The sequence below is a fragment of the Leuciscus leuciscus genome, assembly GCF_965113295.1.
Source record: "Leuciscus leuciscus genome assembly, chromosome: 10".
NCBI classification, from domain to species: domain Eukaryota; kingdom Metazoa; phylum Chordata; class Actinopteri; order Cypriniformes; family Leuciscidae; genus Leuciscus; species Leuciscus leuciscus.
In genome coordinates, this window is record NC_138734.1 from 22,650,821 (window position 1) to 22,675,733 (window position 24,913).

Sequence of the window (24,913 nt, forward strand, 5' to 3'; positions counted from 1 at the left end):
TTAAACTTTGACGTGGCCTTACGCAGTCAGTAAGAAAATATCAAGCCAGAATTTTTACAGAATGTTCTTTACCTTATGTAGGATGATTTTGTGTAGAAAACATAAGCCTAATTCACAAAATAATGATCGATTATTTATATATTATTTAATTATATATTAATAATTTATAATGTTAAAGTGGAATTAAAATACAGTGGAATGGGGAAAAATACTAACTTGTCCTCATTACATCTTCTCTGAACTTCTTTAGTGATGAAGCATCACTGTTGGTAACATCCAAGTCAATCCAGTTCAGACCAAACTGCGGATCAAGCATTGCAGAAAGAAAGTACGCATCTTGGTAAAAAGGCATGGGTGCTTCACACTCTCTGTCTCTGGCCATTTTAGCCTTCACAAATATTCCTGAAAATCTTCTTTGTAGAGAGGTGTGAAGGGCCTTAATTAAAGGCTGGCACTGGCATATTGTCTCACCCATTTTCACAAGATGTGTGTTTAGGTTTAAAACAGTAGGAACCACCATGCTTATGGTCACAGACTTTTCGCCTTGTGTTGGTCAGTTGCTTCTGAAAATGGTCCAAGAATTGCACTCAGCTCTTGAAGTTGGTTCCATTGACGGAGTGTAAACACCACATTTTCAAATTCTTTACCACAGACCTCTGCCAGAATTTTGTAATCAAGACTTGTGATGGCCTGCACCTGCTTGAACGTTGAATTCCAGCGTGTAACATTCGCCACTGGTATTGACTTCCCACTGCCAAAAGTAGCTTTGAAGCGGTTCTTTAAAGTAGTGCTGATATGCAGAAGAGAAGTGAGTTTAGATGCTTTTGCTATAGCCAGGGATATGAATTTGGCTTCCTTTAGCCCATCACCAATCACCAGCTGAAGAGAGTGTGCAAAGCATGACAAACGCTGTCTTGACCTGGCCATGTCTAAAACCTCCCACAGCTCCTCATCATCCAAGTTGTCCATTTCTTCCTCATTTTCATCTGCAGGACCAACAGATTGCAGAGGTAAACATTTCATGTTAGCCGCGTTATCTGTTATGATGTAATCAACCTTGCGGTAACACTTTATAATAACTGCACGCTATTAATCATTAGTTAAGCATTAGTAAACAGTTAATTCATCATTTATAAAGCATTAATATACATTAATAAGCAGTTTATAAATACAGTTATAAATGCTGTATTCTTGATTTATAAGCATGTCTATAATGTGTTTAATAATTGTATTTTCTTAATTTATTAATGATCACTTTATCATTTTTAAATGAAGTATTGCATTATTTACAAACCGGTTATTTAGGAGTTGTCAGTGGCTAATAAGATCACTTAGAAAGTGTAAGTAAATGTAGTAGATTCAGGTAGTTATAAAGCATTTAGTAGTGGTCAGTTAACTATGTTTGTGAGCTAATCTAAAGTGAGGACTAGTTATGCTTTGTAAAGCATTTATAAAGGAGATTTAAAGACTCAGTTTTCTTCTAAACAGAAAAAGTAAACAAATACAACACAGCGATACAGAACATAAAAATATTAACAGCCTTTAAATCTTCTTTATAAACGCTTTACAAAGCATAACTAGTCCTCACTTTAGATTAGCTCACAAACATAGTGAACTGACCACTACTAAATGCTTTATAACTACCCGAATTAACCCTGAATTACAGTAGAAATACATGTTAATAAACCATTTATTAACACACTAAGTAACTATTACTATATGTCTGAATAATAATATGTATTTAAACAGTTTATTAATAATTTACTTACACTTTCTAAGTGATCTTATGAACCACTGACAACTCCTAAATAACCGGTTTGTAAATAATGAAATACTTCATTTAGAAATGATAAATTGATCATTAATTAAGTATGAAAACACAATTATTAAACACATTATAGATATGCTTATAAATTAAGAATACTGCATTTATAACTGTATTTATAAACTGCTTGTTAATGTCTATTAATGCTTTATAAATGATGAATTAACTGTTTACTAATGCTTAACTAATGATTAATAGCGTGCAGTTATTATAAAGTGTTACCAATCTGGCTTGTAATCCCGTACTCATCAAAAAGACTGTTTAAATATGAATCGCGTTTCTGTGTGTGAATGAATGAACGCACAGATGCGCGCTGTTGTGGAGCTACTACAGCTGGCAAAAATACTGTATCAAAATGAATCTCGTTTTTGTGTGTGAATGAATTAACAGCTTGTACCAAACTCTATTGCTATACTGAGATGAGTAAAAATCCATCGGATACATTATAAAGTTTTTACTGTAAAATACTGCCACATCAAATAAGCTTAGAATGTTGCCAATTTCTGCTCATATGTTAAATATGTTGTTATTATAGTGTTTGTTCCAATGTAGGCTATATTCAAACTAATGAATCCTTAACTTTGAAATACGTATGATAAAATGTATACTTTAGTTTTTACAAAGAAAGATTACACTGGAAATATTGTTAAAATTGTAATTGTTGTTGTAATTGTATAACCTTTTTAATAAAATAGCAAAAAAAAAAAAAAAATATATATATATATATATATACAAAGGTAGATGTAAACAAAATCTTAAAAGGTCAATATAAGCTTTCTCTTTAAATGATTTTTATTGTGTTTTATTAGTGACACATTTGGGTAGAGAATATATTCCAAATCTGAAAATACAGTATGAGAACAATTTACTGCGCAATTACTAGAAATGTTTACCTTGGATATTTTACAATTTGCAAGCACAATTTGTGGAAAAAACAACAACAACTGTGTTTCCAACTGTGAACCAATTATATATATATATATATATATATATATATATATATATATATATATATATATAATATATATATATATATATATATATAATATATATATATTGTCCTTGCATTCTTTCTTGTGGCTCAGTCACACACCTGAATGAAAGGCTCATTATGTATGCAGCCCCATTACGCGGGCCATTGTCTCCTGAGGTTTGAACCACTTATTATTCATGATGGTGTTGGATAGTTTACCTTTCCAAACAAAAAGTGTCTTACAAAATTTAAATCAATGTATTGTTTTATGTGAATGATTAGGCAGGATGATTGTCAGATCATTTTGAAGAAAAAACTCTAGGCGACAAAATGCATTATTCAGAAGTCTTGTGGACACATATTTAGTATGTGTTTTGTGGCCTTATTTCAGAAACTTTCATTTTTAGTTTTTTCAAAAACCATGCATAAACATTATTTTCTCAAAAATACAGACATGTACATACATGTTGCTCACATATTATGGTAGCCCTGTTTGTGCTAAATAGAGTGTAATTATACCTTTGACATTAATATGTTTATAAGCAACTGAAAAAAAGCACAAATGTCAGGGCATGTCAAAACATCTCAAGGACCCCCAAAACACCTTAGGCCCCAGAGGGTTAAGCTAATAAGCCCATATGACACAATAGAACTGAGGAAAATCCACAAACAACATTAGAACTCAATCTGAATAACGTTTTAGTTATGGAGGGCATGCACATGAGTCATCAGTTGTCATCATCGTATCTGTATTCATTTTATTATTTAATTCAACGAGATTTGGTTTTCTCTGTGACACTTTTGTCCTACGTTGTAAACAGTAAATATTAAAATAACACAGTTGAGACAAATGTAGTATGTGACTTTCTGGAAAGCGGGATCACTACAGGCGGATGGCAGGTGGACACAGAATAAAATAGATGTGAGAGCGGGTGGGTCACAGGTGTGGGAGAGAACCTGGCGGGAGCACGGGATGAAAAAAGTAGTCCCTTGCAGACTTCTACACCGAACTAACTAAGCATTAGCTGTCAAAATGTTGAAATTTTATGCATATACAGAAATTATGAGTCCTTAATCTTACCTTTCTTTGTGCTTTTGCTCCACGTCGATGAAAATTGGAAGTTGTTCTCTTTGCTTCGGTAATTGATGTACCGCAGAATTTACATGTCGCAGAATGTTTCTTTTTTAGAGTCTTACTGCATATGAACTCTTTGTGGCTCTTACCCAGCAAGCAATATCCGTCATTTCACCGTCTCGGTTAAATATAGACCTGATATAGTCCGGCTATGTGCAACCCACTTTTAGCCAAAATAACAGTGAATCTGGTTACATGTCATTTTTTGCAAAATAACTTGCGAAATGTATGATATTCCATCATGTAGGCACAGTCAACTGTGATAACAAGGTGTTTGGTTTCATTTCTTTGACATGTTCAGGCTGTGAGTAGCCACGATTTAGCTCGTAGTCAGACTGGCTATTTGTAGCCCACTTATAGTCAAAACTGATTAATTGTAGTTTTTTTGGCCAGGCAGCGCATGAGATGGTTGATATCCCATTATGTTCGCATTGGTAATAATATCTACAAGGTGCAAGTGTCATTTCATGACATGGTCGATCTGTAGATTTAGCTCTGAATAGCCCTGATTTAGACCAGCGATTAGTAGGCTATAGCCAAAATAGTTTTTCGCCCACACAGCTTCATGTTTGCTGTCACACATAACATTCATACACAATCTACGATATTATTTGAATGTCTTTAATTTTAAATTAAATTAAAATGCAATTACATTTCTCAACCGCTAGATGGCAACAGCCCTACTGAGACATGGCTACTGGCAATGCGAGACTTCATAATTAGTAGGCTAGAGATCACTGTTCTCGCGATCGCGCGATAAACATTTCCACCATTTTGAAACATTTTAAACGAGACAGAGCAATAGAGGGTTTTCACTACACGTCATCAATCCGGAAGTCGGCCATTTTGGAGGCTCTGAACATAACAATGCCACTGAACTGAACGGTCTTGCAAATTTGGCTGATTATTGCTGCTAAAAAATGGTCGTGTTTTGGTCTGTACTAATTGGTCGCACCGAGAAAAAACATTTCAAGTTCTATAGACTGCCGAAAGTTAAAGAGAAGAGTGCAAAAAACTGATGAAAGTTGGCGTTTGTGGTTGAGAGAGGCACAGCATCAGCCACATGTGTAAATAAATCGTTGACTATGGCTAAAATGTTGACGTAAAGTAGTTCACTATGGCTACATTCACACTGTCAGTCCAAATCCGATTATCTTTGTATCCAATTGGAATATGATCTAAAATGATGTCCACACTGTGTATCGCAACTATTCAGATCCGATTTGTGTGTCCACGCAACTCTTTGACAATACGGCAATGATGTTGTGTTGATGGAGGGGTTTGCATTTGCAATAGAAAAGTTGTCTTATTAAATTTTTACATCATGGAAATGTGTAGCCACCGTGCTAGACTACTGCGTCTTGAGCCTGCTGCAGAACTGTAGGAGGCTGGTATGCACAACTCTTTTTCCGCGCCGGTTTCAAAATACGTTTCAAAAATAATAATTTTCTGCTCGTCCGGCACTTTGCAACAACACAGCCTTGTTTCAGCAGCGACTTTCAGCATGTTCCCTATAACAACGTCTGATGTTTACATTTTACGTGGCGTGAGAAAGTCACATAAACCACGCGAAATCCGATCAGAGCGTTCAGACTGAAGTGGATTTCCTGATATGTGATTTGAATAGGATTTCAAACCACATATGAATGTAGCTTGAAATGGATTTCATGTGCTTTTTTTGGACTGATAATCTGAATGTAGCCAATGTCGGGATTAGAAATAGAAGGAAGAATTGCAGTAGGACTAGAGAAGCTAGCTTGTTCGGATCTTTACCACATATTAACTTAAGTTTGTCAACATTTCGCACTCTTTCCTGCTTACTAAGTCCTTCTCTATATGATTTTGCAGCTTCCATGTGTTTTTTCCGTGGTTTAGACATTATAAATTAGTGTAACAATGTGTTCAGTAGTACATAAACAGTGCAATCCATGCCGTTGTTTACATCCGAGTACCTCCAATATGGCCGCACATCCGGGTAACTGACCAAATCGTGACGTAGGTGCAAACCCTCTATGCATTCACTTATCTGTCGGTCGAAGAGAACAGGTAAAAGACATTCCTACTTTTGTCTTGTAAGTATCTGTGTTTTTGATGTGCTAATTGTTTTATCTAAATGATTTGTTGTTGTTGGAATTGTGACATTTTTGCGGGTAACAGTGTACAGTGAACTGTAACCCGTTTCCTTGTGCCCTTAAATTCGAATTATCTGAATTCAAAGGGGTAAACATGAAACATGTGCAGCCTATTATACGTATTATGAAAGCCACAAATATCGTTTACTCTTTTCTTTAGATCATTATGATATGAAAATAGGACTTTTTTAACTTGGCAAGATTATTTGTATAGCACATTTCAACAGCAAGGCAATATAAAAATACAATATGTGACCCTGGACCACAAAACCAGTCTTATGGGTAATTTTCTTAAAATTTAGATTTATACATCATCTGAAAGCTGAATACATAATCTTTCCATTGATGTATGGTTTGTTAGGATAGGACAATATTTGGCCGAGATACAACTATTTGAAAATCTGGAATCTGAGGGTACAGAAATATCGAAATACTGAGAAAATCGCCTTTAAAGTTGTCCATTTCTATTGGCGATAGTGCTGCATCCTTTCATTTTATATATTTAAGGTGGGAAATTTACAAAATATCTTCATGGAACAAGATCTTTACTTAATATCCTAATGATTTTTGGCATAAAAGAAAAATCTATAATTTTGACCCATACAATGTTTTGTTGGCTATTGCCACAAATATACCTGTGCAACATAAGACTGGTTTTGTGATCCAGGGTCACATATAAGAAAACAATTAAAAACACTTTAAAATACTTAAACAAAAACAAGTAAAACCGAATAGTAAAAGTTACAGTGCAGTGTAAGAAATTAATAATTTTTCCAATTAATAAAAGGTAGTGGCAAACAAAACTAAGCTTAAGGTTAGCCTTAACTTTAAATAAGTTTTCTTGGAGTTTGTTCCAGATATATGGTGCATATATCTCCAATAAAACTTATTTAAAGTTAAGATTAAATAAGTTAAGATGCAGACAAGCAGAAGATAAGATTAAATAAGTTAAGATGCAGACAAGCAGGAGATCAGAAATGTACTTTTGTCCTAAACCATTCAGTGCTTAAACCAACATGAGCATTTTGAAATCAATTATTTTACAGACAAGAAGCCGGCGTAAAGACCTCAGAACTGGAGAGATGCGATCCACTTTCTTGGTTTTAAAGACACTGTTTCTTGCAAATTTTCCAGCATACAGTCAACTAAGCATAACAATAAATATACAGAACATAACACTTAAATTTACAGGCAGCACATTACTCACATAAAGTAATGCAGCTTTCCAAATTGCCTATCTCGTTGTTCTAATGCAACATGATAGCTAAACGATGTGACGTGTTTAAGTATACTTACATGTACATTAGACATAAATGGGTTAGTGATAAATGCCTTAAAATTTAGGGAAAAAAACTAAAATGAAATAAAACAAAAAATTGTTTTTACCATCATGTTAATTAGAAATCTACAATATATTTTAATTTCAGATCATGATGTTAGTAGTCAAACATGTCTTGTGCGGTAACAGTGATGCACATTAAATTATGATGTAATTTTTTAATTATCATATTCAACAGTTATGGATCTCAACTACTTGTGTTGAATGGCATCGACTGAGAGGCCGAGTGTTTTGGGCAGATGCCGTGATGACCAACTTCCCGGCGGCAAAAGGGTTCGACTTGAGAAATGCAATTGGATAGCATTTCAAACAAGCACCAGGGAGAGCAGGGGGTGGGGGGTCTAGAAATAAAACCAATTATTAATTTATTCACTGTTGAGAGTTAAGAGAATAAATAACCCAAATTTTACAGTTATGTAAGTTATACCTAGCTATACTTGTTGTTTAAAATATTTTATTTTGTCATTCTTTATATTTTCATTATCTTAAGTTAATTTCCTATATTTTTTATTATAATCTTTATATATTTTTATTGTATTTATAATATTTTATTTTCATAATTGTAATTGTATAATTAATAAGTGTCATAATTGTATATTTTTTCATTTGTTGTTATTTTAAGTTGTTAATTTTTATATTGTTCTTAATAAAAGTTTTATATTTATTGATTTTTGGATGGATTGTCATGTATGTGTGTTATATTTGAGTAAACAGAATCCTTAAGTTGTATTTTGTTGTCTATTATATGTAGTAATTAATTTGCTGTCTATTTGATGACTAGTCTATTCTTGGGCTACGTTTAGACGTCTATTAAATTTTCACTGACAGCCCAAATTTAGCCTTGTTTTAGCCTAGACTAATATTCACTGTCTATTAGACATAGTCGTTCAATAGCGGTCTAATTGACGTCTAGTCTATTCTTGGGCTATACGTTTAGACGTCTATTAAATTTTCACTGACAGCCCAAAATTAGCCTTGTTTTAGCCTAGACGTCAGGGCTGTGTTTGGATGGCTATTAGACATCTTTTAAACGCAAAATTGCTTGCTGGGTATAAGCAAACTGAATAATAGATGATGTAGCAAACATTTTCAACACATAGTTGATCTAGAGGCTCCACATGACATCCTGACCTGAGTCCTGCTGCCTTTGCACTAAGGTTAATCTCAAGTAATGCACAGTTGCGCACAAGAAAATCACCAATCATTGGACGTGTCAATCAAACATAAATTTAAAGAAATATTAACATACAGTAATGTAAGGGGCACTTATTATAATGTAGAGTGAAGAGCTGCCTTTCTAAGGAACTTTTCACAAAAGGAGTAAACAAATGAAAGTACCAAAATAGTTTACTCAGAACATATAGCCGGCATTTATTGAACATCAAATATCAACCAGTATGACCTTGTTTATCTTTTCTTTGTAATGTCCTTTTAGTTGTGAAAATCAGTATTTCTCTTTTTCTCACAAGTTGGGAAAATATGAAATAAAATGACCTCAGAGCTCTGATGAAATAACCTCAAAATAATAAACCAAAGTCCATCTACCCGGGTAGTATGTTTTTTTTTAAAGTGTGGTGTGATCTTGCGCTTATCTGTACGATACAATGAAGGAATGGTGAGTAGAAGCAGTTTGTGTTGCAGGCAAGATGATCATTCGCGCCCTCTGCTCTTCTGCCTCGCGTGTCCGATGGTGAATTTTTCCATTGGAACTCCCTCTCAAATCGTGCATCCAAAAAAAAACAACCTGCATAGGAGGTCAACATTCAATTACTCTCTCGATAAATTTTACCAGATCTGTAAATATAACTCATATTCATGAACTGTAGTAGCTTAAATTCTTATTTTCAATCTATACATTCACTACATACATGAAACTCAAGCACTAGCATATCACGTAGTAACGTGGCTTCAACATAGCATGAAATAGCACTTCAAATCATTAAACTCATGTTCAACTCCGATTGTTTTTTTAGCTTATGCAGTACATATCTCATCAGTACATTTTCACACAATGTTACAGCAAAATAGAAAAATAAAGATAACTTTTACGTGCTTAACTCATTAATCACATCTATCACGCCATGTCTGCTAGTAACACAAATGACAAACACGTGTAAAACACTCACCGGAGAAAAATCATACAAGTAGGTAAACTCCTTGTCGTAATTTCGACCCTTTGCTCTGTTATTCCTGCCTTAGAAGTAGGTTTGGTGAGAAAAAACCTTTTAACTAGCTCTTAAATGTTATTTTTTAACTTTATTTCTCAGTGTGGAAAATCTAAATAGGGCTTCAGCTCACTATCGTTCTGCTGTTCGCGATTTCTGTCTTCTTCTCCAAGCAGTAGGGGTAAAATCTCTGCGTGGCAGGGGCAGCTGCATCTAGACCTGTCACTCAACCCGTCACCGCTAGGGGCAGCTGCCACTCGACCCGTCACCGTTAAATGTGCCTGCCTTGGGACCAGTCACGGATATATGCGCCTGCCACTCGATCAGTCACAGATAACCAGTCTCAGCACCTAAGAGTCGCACCTGCCACAAGATCTGCACTGTTTTCATCTACCAGACACACAGACAGTACAATCCTGCTCTTATTTACCCATTTCTCATCTTATCTTATATTTTATTCGCTCTTTTTGCCCGTAATGTAGCGCGTCTCGAGGCTCTTACTCCCCCAACCACTATAGCGTCGCACCTGCCACAAGATCTCTCACTGTTTACATCTGCCAGACACTCCGATTGATACACAAGAGCACACAGACAGTGCAATCCTGCTCTTATTTACCTATTTCTCATCTTATCTTATATTTTATTCGCTCTTTTTGCCCGTAATGGAGCGCGTCTCGTGGCTCTTAAGCATCGCGCCATCCATAGCGTCACACCTGCCACAAGATCTCTCACTGTTTACATCTACCAGACACTCCGATTGATACACGAGAGCACACAAACAGTGCAATCCTGCTCTTATTTACCTATTTCTCATCTTATCTTATATTTTATTCGCTCTTTTTTGCCCGTAATTGAGCGCGTCTCGTGGTTCTCACCAAGCGTCGCACCTGCCACAAGATCTCTCACTGTTTAGGCTATATCTACCTGACACTCCGACACGAGAGCACACAGACAGTGCAATCCTACTCTTATTTACCTTTTTGTCATCTTATCTATAGTTCATTCGCCCTTTTTGTCCATAATGGAGCGCGTCACGTCACCTATCAGCGTCGCGCCAGCCACAACTTAGCGTCGCCCCCGCCTCAAGATCTCTCACTGTTTACATCTACCAGACAATCCGATTGATGCACATGTGCAAACAGACAGTGCAATCCTGCTCTTATTTGCCATCTTATCTTACATTTTATTCGCTCTTTTTGTTCATAATTGAGCGTGCGTGTTGGCTCATAAGCGTCGCGCCAGCCTCAAGATCTCCCACTGTTTTACTGCCTGATACTCCGATTGACATGCTGAAGGGAAAAGCAGACGAAGAGTCCTCAATACATTGATTTGTTTGTTTTATAGGCTATTTTATTTATAGAAAATTGCAGAATATCAACATTTAAGGATGAGGTCTTTGAATTTGCATCAGTGAGATCTGCAAAGCAAACAAAAAAACTTGTTCAGGCAAAGAACAAAATTTAATTAAAAAATTTAAATAAATAGAAATTAGTGCATGGGGTTTTACCAATCGATGATTCTACCAGTGGCCGTTAAAAAATCAACACTGGTACGGCAAATCCAACACAAATGGTCTCATATACTGAATTTAGAGTGTGAAATTGACAGCATTTTAATGATCATTTAATGAGGACACGGCAATATTTTGCACTTGCCAGTTGTTATTTTGACAGTTTTTCACACAAACATCTAATGCGATAGATGGGAGCTATAGGCTACATTAATTACTTGGTTGACACAACCGTAATTTCTACATAGACCTTTATCAGAATATCGATCACAAGTAGCCTAATAATTATGATCTACCATAAAATCAATAATTTGCACAAAAAAAAAAAAAAAAACTAAATAAAATAATTTCAAACAGATAGAGCTATAAAACAAACAAACTGATGTAGTGAGGAATCTTCATATGCTTTTCCCATCATAAAAGTAATAGTATATCAAGCAGTAAAAGTGAGAGATTTTGAGGCAGGCGCAACGTTTAAAAAAAATTAAAAATTAAAAGAGGAATAAATATAAGATAAGATGACAAATAGATGAAGAACAGGATTACACTGTTTGTTTGCACATGTGTATTCATCGGAGTGTCTCTGGTGTAAACTGAGAGATCTTGAGGCAGGCACGACGCTAATAGGTGACGTGACGCGCGCTCCATTATGGACAAAAAGAGCAAATAAAATATAAGATAAAATGACAAATAGATAAATAAGAGCAGGATTGCACTGTCTGTTTGCACATGTGCATCACATTGAGATCTGGTAGATTGAGATCTTGAGGCAGGCGCGACGCTAGGTTGTGAAAATATAAAGTAAGTTGTCAAATGGGTAGGCTCAATTAAAATAGAAGTAAACGCGGGATGCATGTCTAACTGTCTATTTGATCAGTCGGAGTGCCTGGTAGTAGCTGTAAGGCAGGTGAAAAGCGTTTAGTTAATGTTGAATATTGGGTGAATATTGACCTACCTATTGTGCGTGCAGTGTACCGTTCTGGCTCCCGCTGGCTACAGGGGATCGGCGCTGCATTTTGTTTAAAAAACACCTTATATATTGTGTAAAGTCCCGAGGCAGGCGCATATATCCATGACGGGTCCCGCGGTAGGCGCATATATCCGTGGCAGGCACATATATCCGTGACTGGTCCCGAGGCAGGCGCATTTAACGGTGACGGGTCGAGTGGCAGGCGCATTTAACGGTGACTGGTCGAGTGGCAGCTGCCCCTAGCGGTGACGGGTTGAGTGACAGGTCTAGTGGCAGCTGCCCCTGCCACGCAGAGATTTTACTCCCTCTCTCTCCAAGAATCAGTGTAGCAGTTTCCCCTCTGTGCAGCGCCACCACTGCCACCTACTGGACAAATACGGTGTGCAGGGAAAAAAAAACTAAAAGTAATCAAGAAATCAGATATTAAACTAGAATAACATAATCCTGTTAGTAGGCTATTTTCGAGTGGGTTACAGTAATAATCATGAAATATTTTGAATTGGACTCGAGTGGACTCGGGAATAAGTCAGAATCTTAATATGTTCGAGTACGAGTAAATACCAAGTCAAAATGCACACAAGTCCATGACTAGACTAAGACCATTAAAATATGGTCTCAAGACGGAGTCAAGTACTACAACATTGAGCTTAACCATATTAACTCAAAATGATGGTGACCATGGTAACAAATGAGTGGCGGGAAAACTGAAAAAAGGAAAACATGTGACTAATGAAAACATACTGTGATAGCAGAGAATCCGGCCAATCATGGAACAGCTGTTTCAAACGTGACATCCTCATTTCCAGAGAGACCAGTGGCACCGCCTGCTATATAAAACAAATTTACCACTCACAATCTTATATGTTAAATCAGTGAGCTGAGTGAAGAGTGACATAGACTGATAAGGAGAGAGAGATGTGGGTAATTCTATATATGTGTTTGCTCCTGTCTTGTAAATATATATGTGTTGCTTTGATGGTCAGTTCAGGTACCTGTCAGCTCCAGGGACACTTTACATTGAATGGGATGTTCCAGGATGGAGACCTTCTCATTGGTGGTCTGTTTGAGGTTCAGAGGTACCTCAAAGTATTCCCTGAGCTGAGCTTCAGAACAGAGCCAAAACTACCACAATGTGAGCTGTGAGTCTGAAACTATACCAACTGAAGAAAACTTAAGACAATCATTTTTATGACTGTGTATACACTGTAACTGGTCAATGAGAATTTAGTCAAGGCAACTGATGACATGTTGCATGACGGGTTACAGGACTGAAATCATTCACTGAATGAAAACACACACACACACACACACACACACACACATATATATATATATATATATATATATATATATATATATATATATATTTTTTAACAAAGTATACATTTGGAAATATTGTGTTATGAAATTCAGTTAATCTCTTATTATTAATTTATCTACTTTAAAAATTGCCAAGTTAATGGCAATTTATTTTGAATTGTCTCCTCTAGCTTCTATATGACAAGCTTCCAGCAAGCACTAACAATGGTTTTTGCCATCAGTGAGATTAATAACAATCCCAACCTCCTGCCTAACATCACGCTTGGTTACCAGATCTACGACAACTGTTTAAGGCTTGGAGTGGCATTTCGTGGTGCCACAGCTCTGGTTAGTGGGACAGAGGAAACCGTCTCTGACCTCAACTGCAAAGGACCACCACCGGTGATTGGAATCATAGGTGATCCAGGTTCTACTCATTCTATTGCAATTTCCAGTGTCCTGGGGCTGTTTCGACTGCCAGTGGTATGATATTTAAAACCTTTTTTTTTTTTCGTTAAGAAAAAGTCTTACCAAATGATTCTTTAAGAACACATTATATTTGATTATCTTCTATGTAATGTTTTCATTCATAATAGCAGGACATTGTGTGCAAATATAACAAACCTGCTTCACAATAAATAAATTAATAAATAAATAAACATAATGGCTTAAGAACTGATAAGATTTGTTTATCTTTCTCTGTCTCTTGTCTCCGCTCCTCATTTCTAATTAGGTTAGCTATTATGCCACCTGCTCCTGTTTAAGCGACAAGAAAAAGTACCCCTCTTTCTTCAGAACAATCCCCAGTGATGCCTTCCAGGTGCGGGCTATGGTTCAGATCTTGAGACATTTTGGATGGACCTGGGTTGGTCTCATCTACAGTGATAATGACTATGGCATCTACGCAGCTCAGTCCTTTCAGCAGGAAATGCAGGTGTTTGGACATTGTGTTGCTTTTTCTGAAATACTGCCCAATGATAATAACCCCAGAGATATTCAACGTATTATGGGAGTGATTCACACCTCTACAGCTAGAGTGGTGGTTGTTTTTTCTGCTTCATCCTTACTGATACCTTTGATGGATAAAGTTGTGTTGCAGAACATGACAGGCAGGCAATGGATTGCAAGTGAAGCTTGGACCACCTCACCTGTGTTTCGCACATCACGTTTTCTGTCCTTCCTGGGGGGCACACTGGGCATTGCTATCAGGCGTGGGGAGATTGAGGGGCTTCATGACTTTCTGTTACGTGTTCGGCCTAACAATGATCAAAGAAATAATATAGTGAGGATCTTCTGGGAGAGCCTGTTTGGGTGCACATTTGAAACTGGGGGTAAAAACACAGAAGGAGAGCAAGTGAAAAAGCTCTGTACAGGACAGGAGGATCTGAGCACCACAAACTCACCATACACTGATGTTTCAGGGTTGAGAGCATCTTATAATGTGTATAAAGCAGTTTATGCCCTTGCACATGCGCTTCATGACCTGATGCAGTGTGAAGAGGGGAGAGGACCATTCAGTGGGAACAGTTGTGCTGGCATAACAAATCTGAAACCCTGGCAGGTAAGAACCACAGGTATAGTGCAGATTTTCTCCAGGCATATAGATGAGCTGACTGTGGAAAAGCAAAATATGTGCTCTATATTAATTCAAATTTCAGATAAACATATAACACCTGTCCTGTCTACAAACTGTACAGCTGGTTCACTACCTACAGAAAGTGAACTTCACCACAGGCTTTGGGGATCATGTGTCATTTGATAAAAATGGAGATGCTCTGGCCATCTATGATGTGTTGAACTGGCAGCCGAGCTCTGATGGGTCAATAAAGCTCCACAAGGTCGGTGTAGTAAATGAAGGGGCAGCATCAGGGGTGATGCTCACACTGGATGAGGATGCATTTTACTGGAACTTTGAGACAAAAAAAGTAATTAACTTTGAATTTTAAATGTCATAATTTTTGCAGGTATAAATACTAATCAAAGCTATGATAAGACAAATGAGAATAAATAAATGGAAAAGCCAAGCTTTTCATTATGTAAAGGACAAGACAAACATGATGATGTCTCTTTTAGCCCCCGCAGTCACTGTGCAGTGAGAGCTGCCCACCAGGAACCAGAAGAGCAACAAAGAAGGGCCTTCCTGTCTGCTGTTTTGACTGCCTGCCATGCGGCGATGGAGAGATTTCTAATGCAACAGGTGAGGAGATTGCTGGCAAAATTTGAATATAATTTGATAGTTATTTTCTCTTTAAAATCTTGCATTCTGTCTTTTTCTTAACCACAGATGCTGTTGAGTGCATGTTGTGTCCAGATGAGTTCTGGTCCAGTCCAGATAAGGATCAATGTGTCCCCAAAGAAGTTGAATTTCTGTCTTATGAGGAACCTCTGGGCATCTCTCTGACCACTGCATCTCTGCTTGGCACCTGCTTCTGTGCTCTTGTGATGGTCATCTTTGCACATCACCGTAACACTCCCATAGTGCGTGCCAACAATTCAGAGCTCAGCTTCCTGCTGCTGTTGTCACTCAAACTGTGTTTCCTGTGTGTGCTACTGTTCATTGGTCAGCCACAGTTGTGGACATGTCAGTTAAGACATGCTGTGTTTGGCATAAGCTTTGTCCTGTGCATCTCCTGCATCCTGGTCAAGACTATGGTGGTAATAGCCGTGTTCAAGTCATCTCGACCAGAGAGCAAAGGAGCGATGAAATGGTTTGGAGCAGTTCAACAACGATGCACAGTTCTGGTCCTAACAGCCCTCCAGGTTATGATATGTGCAGTTTGGCTATCAACTGCCTCTCCAACACCCCATAAAAACAACCAGTACATCCGTTCTAAAATAGTATATGAATGTGCTATTGGCTCAGTGGCTGGTTTCTCTCTACTGCTGGGATACATTGGACTGTTGGCAGCAGTAAGTTTCCTGTTAGCCTTCCTGGCGAGAAACCTTCCAGATCATTTTAATGAAGCAAAGTTCATCACTTTCAGTATGTTGATCTTCTGTGCTGTGTGGATTGCGTTTGTTCCAGCATATGTGAGCTCACCAGGGAAATATGCTGTTGCTGTGGAGATTTTTGCCATTCTGTCTTCAAGTTTCGGATTACTGGTGGCCATATTTGCTCCAAAGTGCTACATCATTCTTTTACATCCAGAGAGAAACACTAAAAAAGCAATCATTGGACGAGAAACACAAAATCTATAGTTTTGTATAATTTTGGTCCACCATCCACAGCCACATTTGTGACTCAATCAATCAATCAATCTATCAATATATCAATATATCAATCTATCTATCTATCTAATTATCTATCTATCTATCTATCTATCTATCTATCTATCTATCTAGCCACACTTTTGACACACACACGCACACACACACACACACACACACACACACACACACACACACACGCACACACACACACACACACACACACACACACACACACACACACACACACACACACACACACACACACATACACGTCTATATTACTAACAGGGGACTATCGCTCTACACTGGCCAAGAGGGGACTAGTGTTTCTAGCCATTTTGAAGAAACAAAAATGACATACAAAATTTTCTTTTAAGGTCTTTTTTCATAATATAACTTTAAATATGCATTTTTTTATTTTTTTAAAAACATGCCAAGTGGGGACCTGAAACTCTGAACGATCTCTATCTATACAACTGGGGACTCTATAGCCTGCAATGGAGCTGTGTGTGTGTGAACAGTGAAGTGAACTGGCAGTGAAGTCTGTCTTCATTATGTAACTTTTTTATATATATACAATAAATCTATTATATTATATTATATTACAATATATATATATACTATATATATATATATATATATATATATACAATTAAAAAAGAATGACCAAACCATCAGTTATCAAAAAAAATAAATAATAATTATTGCTTGAGGAAAATGTTCTTTTAAGGTCTTTTTTTCAGAATCTAACTTTGAATATACAATTATTATGATTTTTTTAAACATGTCAAGATGGGACCTGAGCGATTTCTTCCTATCCGACAGGGGACTTGAGCCTGCAATGGAACTGTGTGTGTGTGTGTGAACAGTGAAGTCTGTCTTCATTATATATATATATATATATATATGTGTGTGTGTGTGTGTGTAATTACATAATGTTCACACAGGCACACTGTAAAAAATGTGGCTGCGATTTAGTTAAATATCCAACTTAACTAAAGTTAACTAAACTTAATATTTTAAGTCAAGCATGAACACATACTTTTTAAAGTTGAAACAATGTTGGATTTTAAGTTGTGATAAATAATCGCAGCAATTTTTTTTTTTTTTTTACAGTGCATCAGTGATCACAAAATGCATAGATAAACATATGAAATATACAATTATAAAAGAATGACCAAACCATCAGTTATCAAAAATAAAATTAAAATAATTGCTTGAGGAAATACCATTTGAATCTGTTTTTATACAACGGGGTAAAAAATTCCGGCGGCAACAGTTCAAAAGCAGAGGCGAGAAGATCCTCTTATCATTCATTATATTATTTTTCATTATTAAACGCTCTCTCTTCATAGACACTTTCTATGCTTGGTTATGCAGTCCCTGACAATTTACTTGCCATTGTTACCAATTTTCTCACTGATTTCTTCTGTACCTACAGTTCCATACTAACAAATAATACAGAATATCACAACACTTTTGATGAAAGCACTATAAAACATCAGAAGCTTTATGTTGTGGACATTACAGGAAAGTTAGTGCTTTAGGAAATGCATTCTCTGTTGTGGCTTTATACTTACAGTATCGGTCCACATATCCTATTTAAGCTTATTGTCAAGAACACCAAGATATTAATAATGCAACTGATAGTATTGGCTGCCTATTAATTAAAACATAATTTCTACTCTAATAAAATCAATAGACATGTCCTTTTTTCTTTTCTTTTTTTGGATGTTGATGTACAGAGATAGTCAGTGTTTGAAATATTGCTCAATTTAAATGCAACCAAACATATGTCGCTCGTTACCATCCAACAGTGGACCTTTCTTTAAGATCTAATTCAAAACTTTTAAGTTGACTTGCTGCATCTGGTCATTTTGAAGAAACAAAAATGACAAACAAAATGTTCTTTTAAGGTCTTTTTTCAGAATCTAACTTTGAATATACAATTATTATGATTTTTTCAAACATGTCAAGATGGGACCTGAGCGATTTCTTCCTATCCGACAGGGGACTTGAGCCTGCAATGGAACTGTGTGTGTGTGTGTGTGAACAGTGAAGTCTGTCTTCATTATATATATATATATATATATATATATATATATATATATATATATATATATATATATATATATATATATATATATATGTGTGTGTTTGTGTGTGTGTGTAATTACATAATGTTCACACAGGCACACTGTAAAAAATGTGGCTGCGATTTAGTTATAACAACTTAAAATTTGTTGAGATAACTTAAATATCCAACTTAAAGGTATAGCGGAGGATCTTTCCAAATTTTAGATAAGACCCGCCCTCTCCACTTTTTGAAAAGTTTGATTGATTCACCAGAATGATTGACAATTAGGAGGACCAATAGTTTAGACTACCCACCAGGAAGTAAAACATCCTCCGCTATACCTTTAACTAAAGTTAACTAAACTTAATATTTTAAGTCAAGCATGAACACATACTTTTTAAAGTTGAACCAATGTTGGATTTTAAGTTGTGATAAATAATCGCAGCAATTATTTTTTTTTTTTTACAGTGCATCAGTGATCACAATATGCATAGATAAACATATGAAATATACAATTATAAAAGAATGACCAAACCATCAGTTATCAAAAATAAAATAAAAATAATTGTTAGAGGAAATACCATTTGAATCTGTTTTTATACAACGGGGTAAAAAATTCCGGCGGCAACAGTTCAAAAGCAGAGGCGAGAAGATCCTCTTATCATTCATTATATTATTTTTCTTATTAAACGCTCTCTCTTCATAGACACTTTCTATGCTTGGTTATGCAGTCCCTGACAATTTACTTGCCATTGTTACCAATTTTCTCACTGATTTCTTCTGTACCTACAGTTCCATACTAACAAATAATACAGAATATCATAACACTTTTGATGAAAGCACTATAAAACATCAGAAGCTTTATGTTGTGGACATGACAGGAAAGTTAGTGCTTTAGGAAATGCATTCTCTGTTGTGGCTTTATACTTACAGTATCGGTCCACATATCCTATTTAAGCTTATTGTCAAGAACACCAAGATATTAATAATGCAACTGATAGTATTGGCTGCCTATTAATTAAAACATAATTTCTACTCTAATAAAATCAATAGACATGTCCTTTTTTCTTTTCTTTTTTTGGATGTTGATGTACAGAGATAGTCAGTGTTTGAAATATTGCTCAATTTAAATGCAACCAAACATATGTCGCTCGTTACCATCCAACAGTGGACCTTTCTTTAAGATCTAATTCAAAACTTTTAAGTTGACTTGCTGCATCTGGTCATTTTGAAGAAACAAAAATGACAAACAAAATGTTCTTTTAAGGTCTTTTTTCAGAATCTAACTTTGAATATACAATTATTATGATTTTTTCAAACATGTCAAGATGGGACCTGAGCGATTTCTTCCTATCCGACAGGGGACTTGAGCCTGCAATGGAACTGTGTGTGTGTGTGTGAACAGTGAAGTCTGTCTTCATTATATATATATATATATATATATGTGTGTGTGTGTGTGTGTGTGTGTGTAATTACATAATGTTCACACAGGCACACTGTAAAAAATGTGGCTGCGATTTAGTTATAACAACTTAAAATTTGTTGAGATAACTTAAATATCCAACTTAACTAAAGTTAACTAAACTTAATATTTATATTCCTTTTTTCTTTTCTTTTTTTGGATGTTGATGTACAGAGATAGTCAGTGTTTGAAATATTGCTCAATTTAAATGCAACCAAACATATGTCGCTCGTTACCATCCAACTTTCTTGAAGATCAAATTCAAAACTTTTAAGTTGACTTGCTGCATCTGGTCATTTTGAAGAAACAAAAATGACAAACAAATTTATATATATATTAGGGGTGTAACGATACGCGTATTCGTATCGAACCGTTCGGTACGAGGCTTTCGGTACGCATTACGTACCGAACGGTTCGCTGGACCATTTTTTCTGCCGACCAAAATTTCGTTATTTCAAATGAAGGCGCGTCGCAGGTGGCAAGCGCGCTCATAGAGGCTGGCGTGACCACAACATCAACTGGCAAACGCAATGTAAGGAACGAAACTGAGCTACTCTTATTGTGTTTGTGTGGACCATTTATCAGTTTTGACCTTTGAAGCGGGACTCGCGAGCCCTATGCACGAGCCTGATCAAGCAACACTACCACACAGCGCTAAGAGATCCAGACCAGTAAAGAAAGCATTTGAATTTCAAATGCTTTTTGAATTCGCCACTGAAGTAATAACATCGCTGCTAGATCTAGTGAGAAACATGCACAGTTCTCTGTTATTAATGGATCAAACAGCGCTGACGTGGAAACCAGGAAGAAACATCGTGCCATGAATGAACTGGCCGGTGTCCACAGATCAGCAACATTCACCGTGGAATGGATTTGCTGTAGTAACACTTACTGCAAGGTATGGAAGTTTGTCAGGAATAGTGGGCTGTAATGCTTTCAAGTAACATTACGTCGGTTTTATTTTGACATTATGAATACAATTGCTGCCCTCAAATGTTAATCTGAACTAAAATAAACCTTTGTTTATAACTAGCCTACAACTACAATATTGCATTTCATTTTGTCCAAGGAGCTGTTTTGTTTTATATGCTCATAAGAAGAGTCAAGTATAGCTCCATTATTGCTCAGAAAAAAAGAAAAAAAAAAATCATACTTTATGATGTTAGTTTTAATAAATAAAACAATAATAAAAAAAATTAATTCAAAGAAATTTCTCTGGCATTTATTTATTTTTGCTGTATGGAAAACGTACCGAACCGAACCGTGACACAAGTGTATCGTATCGAACCGAACCATGAATTTTGTGAACCGTTACACCCCTAATATATATATATAATATTTCATAATGAAGACAGACTTCACTGTTCACACACACACACAGTTCCATTGCAGGCTCAAGTCCCCTGTCGGATAGGAAGAAATCGCTCAGGTCCCATCTTGACATGTTTGAAAAAATAATAATAATTGTATATTCTAAGTTATATTCTGAAAAAATACCTTAAAAAATCTTTTTTTATGTCATTTTTGTTTCTTCAAAATGACCAGATGCAGCAAGTCAACTTAAAAGTTTTGAATTTGAGCTTCAAGAAAGTTGGATGGTAACGAGCGACATATGTTTGGTTGGGCATTTTATTTATGTTCGGGCTTAAAATATAACCTTAATGGTCGGGTCGGGTTAAATTATTTTAGGTACGGGACGGGTTCGGGCTTGGGTTTCAGTTTAAAGCCTGTGTAGACGTCTAATAGAAACCGAGGACACAAAGCACAGTGTCTCTATTGACAGTTTTATTTCCAAATGTATCATGGTGTAGCATTTCATTTTGAGTGTCACTGTAAAAAGTTTAACTATCATTACCTCAATTTTTTGGGTGAAACATTTTTACACTCAAAAAAATTAAGTAAATCTGAGTAACTGCATCTGGTACATTAACAAATAAAATTGAGTAGAAATAATTTAACATTTAAACGTTTAAAAAAAACAATATGTATGAGTAATATTAACTGTTTTTTATTTATGAGTAATATTAACTTTTTTTTTATTTCCTCTAAACCTTTGTAAAATAGTAGCCTATTCCATACAACCACCAGTATACGTTACATGACATTGGCCTTTATTGTTGATGAGTATACAGCAATACAGCACATTTTACACTGTTTTTAACATGTATACAATATTGCCTACATTTAAACTCATTTAACAAACATTTTAGAAGTAAAAATGAAACATTTAAACATTCAGGTAGCCTAATTCAAGTGTAATCAATCGGTCTGTTATCCAATATCCACCGGATCAGCACTGGTTCTCGTGCCGGAGACGGACTCGCGCTCTGCGGGTGAACTTCGAACTTCAGACCGCCGTTCTGCATTTCTCTCATAGCTGAAAGATACTGCGAGCGACTGACTCCATCACCTGCCAATACAGACACAAACAGTGACAGTTCTGAGGATATTTTATCATCCAAATTAATTATATTCATTATCATTAGGAATAAAGTCGTGTGTTTATGCAAGGTGTCGAATTACGCCTCTGTATGTTGTTTTGCATTAAATAAAATGATTTAAAGCACAGTAATGATTTTATAGATAAAATATACACAAACCTGAATTTCACAGAGGAAATGCACCAAATCTGCGGCGCTGAGAAGAGATTGTTGTTCTGGAGACTGGAGAGAGTTCAAACAGCCCGCGCTGCGCGCTCACTCAACCATCGAGTTGTCATCACGTCAGAGGGCGGGGGAGGGGGGAATTGTTTTAATTGAGTAAACTTACTCAATTTCTTAAGAGTGTGTTAAATATATTAATAATATTGTATATATACACAGTATAATTGTTGGTACTACATATCTTAAATAAGGAATAATTCTGAATTTCGAATTTGCTCTTCTGTGTCTGCATAGAAGATTTTAACTATCAGCAAAAAGTAGTATCAAAAAGAAAATGTATTAAGATACTTAAATTACTAGAGTAAACAATTTGAAATTCTGAATTGTAACAGTGTAATTATTTATTTTCTTTATAAATAGACCAATCAAAATGCTGAACTTACCTCATGTTGTAGAATATGTTCTCCTCCTTCAAAAATGCAAGGTCAAAAACAGAACAGAGCAAAAACAGAGACAAACACATCCAAAAGACACGGAAGAGTGAATGTTCTGTGATTTATATCCCACAACCCCAACCAGCTATCTGGACAGTGATTGGGTCTCCAGATTACTGTTGCTACAGAAATGCTAATTTCTCTGGGATTGGAAACAAATGGCCGCCCCCAACTATGTACAATGGGGTGGTGGTGGTTGTTACTTAGCTTACACTTGTAAATAATGCTGTACAAACAACAACTGAAGCACAGAGTTTTAAATACACAGGCAAGCTAAACAAGATAACAAGGGAGCGCAGCTAATTAGAAATACCTGGAGAGACTAATAAACAAGAAAAACTACAAAGGACTACAAAACATGGTACAGGACAGGAAATGAGTCCACAAAAGACAGGGGAACACAAGACAGGAATCATAACAATGACCTAGTACACTGCAAAAAAATAATAAGACTACTAATTTAAGTTTAAGACTTACTTATAATATACATTTTTTGAAAGTCACATAAAATAGACCCTATTATTTACTTCAGATTAATTTTAATAAAATCTATTTATTTAAAATGTCCCAAAAAAATAACAAACACCATATATATTTTTTTTTAGCATTGTCCAAATATAAAATGTTATTAAAAAATGCAAGTTAATACCAAGTGTAAGTAGGACCTTATTTTTTTTTTTTAGAATCAGTGAATATTTACACAGACACACATTCAATCACTTGTTTTTTATAGATTTGTTTCTGAGAGGTAGACAATAAAACAACAATATGGTAATCTCTACAAAATCCTCGGTTTATGTTTAAAAAAATAAACAAGTAAAAAGAAAGAACATCATATGGGGTTATAGCAATGTATTGGTGAGTAAACAGTGAACTAGATTAAGTATGCAGAACTCCAAATAAACAATACATGGTCCAGTACTTTCTTAATATCATTAATCTTGCAGCACAACTTCAATTTAGATGCATCTTCACATTGGATTAAATTTTCAATAAGGTTCTGTTCATTAACACTATTTAATGCATAAAGTTACCTGAACTAACCAGTCCCATTATACATAATACATTAATTAACAGTGTATTTATATAACTTATTCATATGAGCTCATAAACATACAACGTTTATGTATAGTTTATGGTAACTCATCTTAACAAATGGAACCTCATTGTAAAATGGGTAGCACTTTATAAGTTTCCATTTATTAACATTAGTTTTTGACTGAATTAATGAAAATGAACCAACAACTGCATTTTTTACTAACATGAACAAAGATAAAACACAGTAAATAATATATAGTTTAATATAGTTCTTCTTAGTTACTAATTTGTTGGTTAGTTAGTAAATTAAGTAAGGGATCCGGGATCCAGCCGTTTATTATCACAGAATAAACACTGAGAAAGGGTGATCAGGAAGCAGACGTGGAGCCGTGAAGTAGCTGCAATTCACTAGTGTGAATTGAGATGTTTTAGTTACAAAAACAGCAATATCATTCATTTACATACTGCTTAAAACTATTCTTTTGGAATGTGTGGTTAACGGTTTACTTTCAAGCAAGGTTAATGTGTCTTTACGTATGATAATCACAGATGATTGCAGCTTAGTACCTTACAGCCTGTTTTTATCTAGCTAGACCAGGTGTTAATGGGCTACATTAATGCTTCAATTCACCTATATCAGATATACCAGCAGTAAAACAATCAGAGGCAGAATTAAGACAG

The 24,913-nt window shown here is 35.7% G+C and overlaps 1 protein-coding gene and 2 long non-coding RNA genes across 3 annotated transcripts in view; 2 read left to right on the forward strand and 1 right to left on the reverse strand.

Moving 5' to 3' along the window:
* Window positions 1-24,913, forward strand: part of LOC309508684 — a 93,441-nt gene that overhangs the window by 31,072 nt on the left and 37,456 nt on the right. The window lies entirely within an intron of this gene.
* Window positions 8,977-9,650, reverse strand: LOC309508674. Its single transcript, XR_014209664.1, has 2 exons — window positions 9,531-9,650; window positions 8,977-9,148 (listed from the first exon to the last, which is right to left on the reverse strand). It is a non-coding gene; the product is annotated as an uncharacterized lncRNA (long non-coding RNA).
* On the forward strand, window positions 12,965-16,546 carry LOC309508195 (extracellular calcium-sensing receptor-like; the record flags this gene model as incomplete). The annotated part of the gene is made up of 6 exons (XM_082182715.1): window positions 12,965-13,188; window positions 13,540-13,831; window positions 14,082-14,909; window positions 15,046-15,273; window positions 15,422-15,545; window positions 15,633-16,546. The coding sequence occupies 6 exons, from the start codon at window positions 12,965-12,967 to the stop codon at window positions 16,544-16,546; spliced, it is 2,610 nt and encodes an 869-aa protein (XP_082038841.1).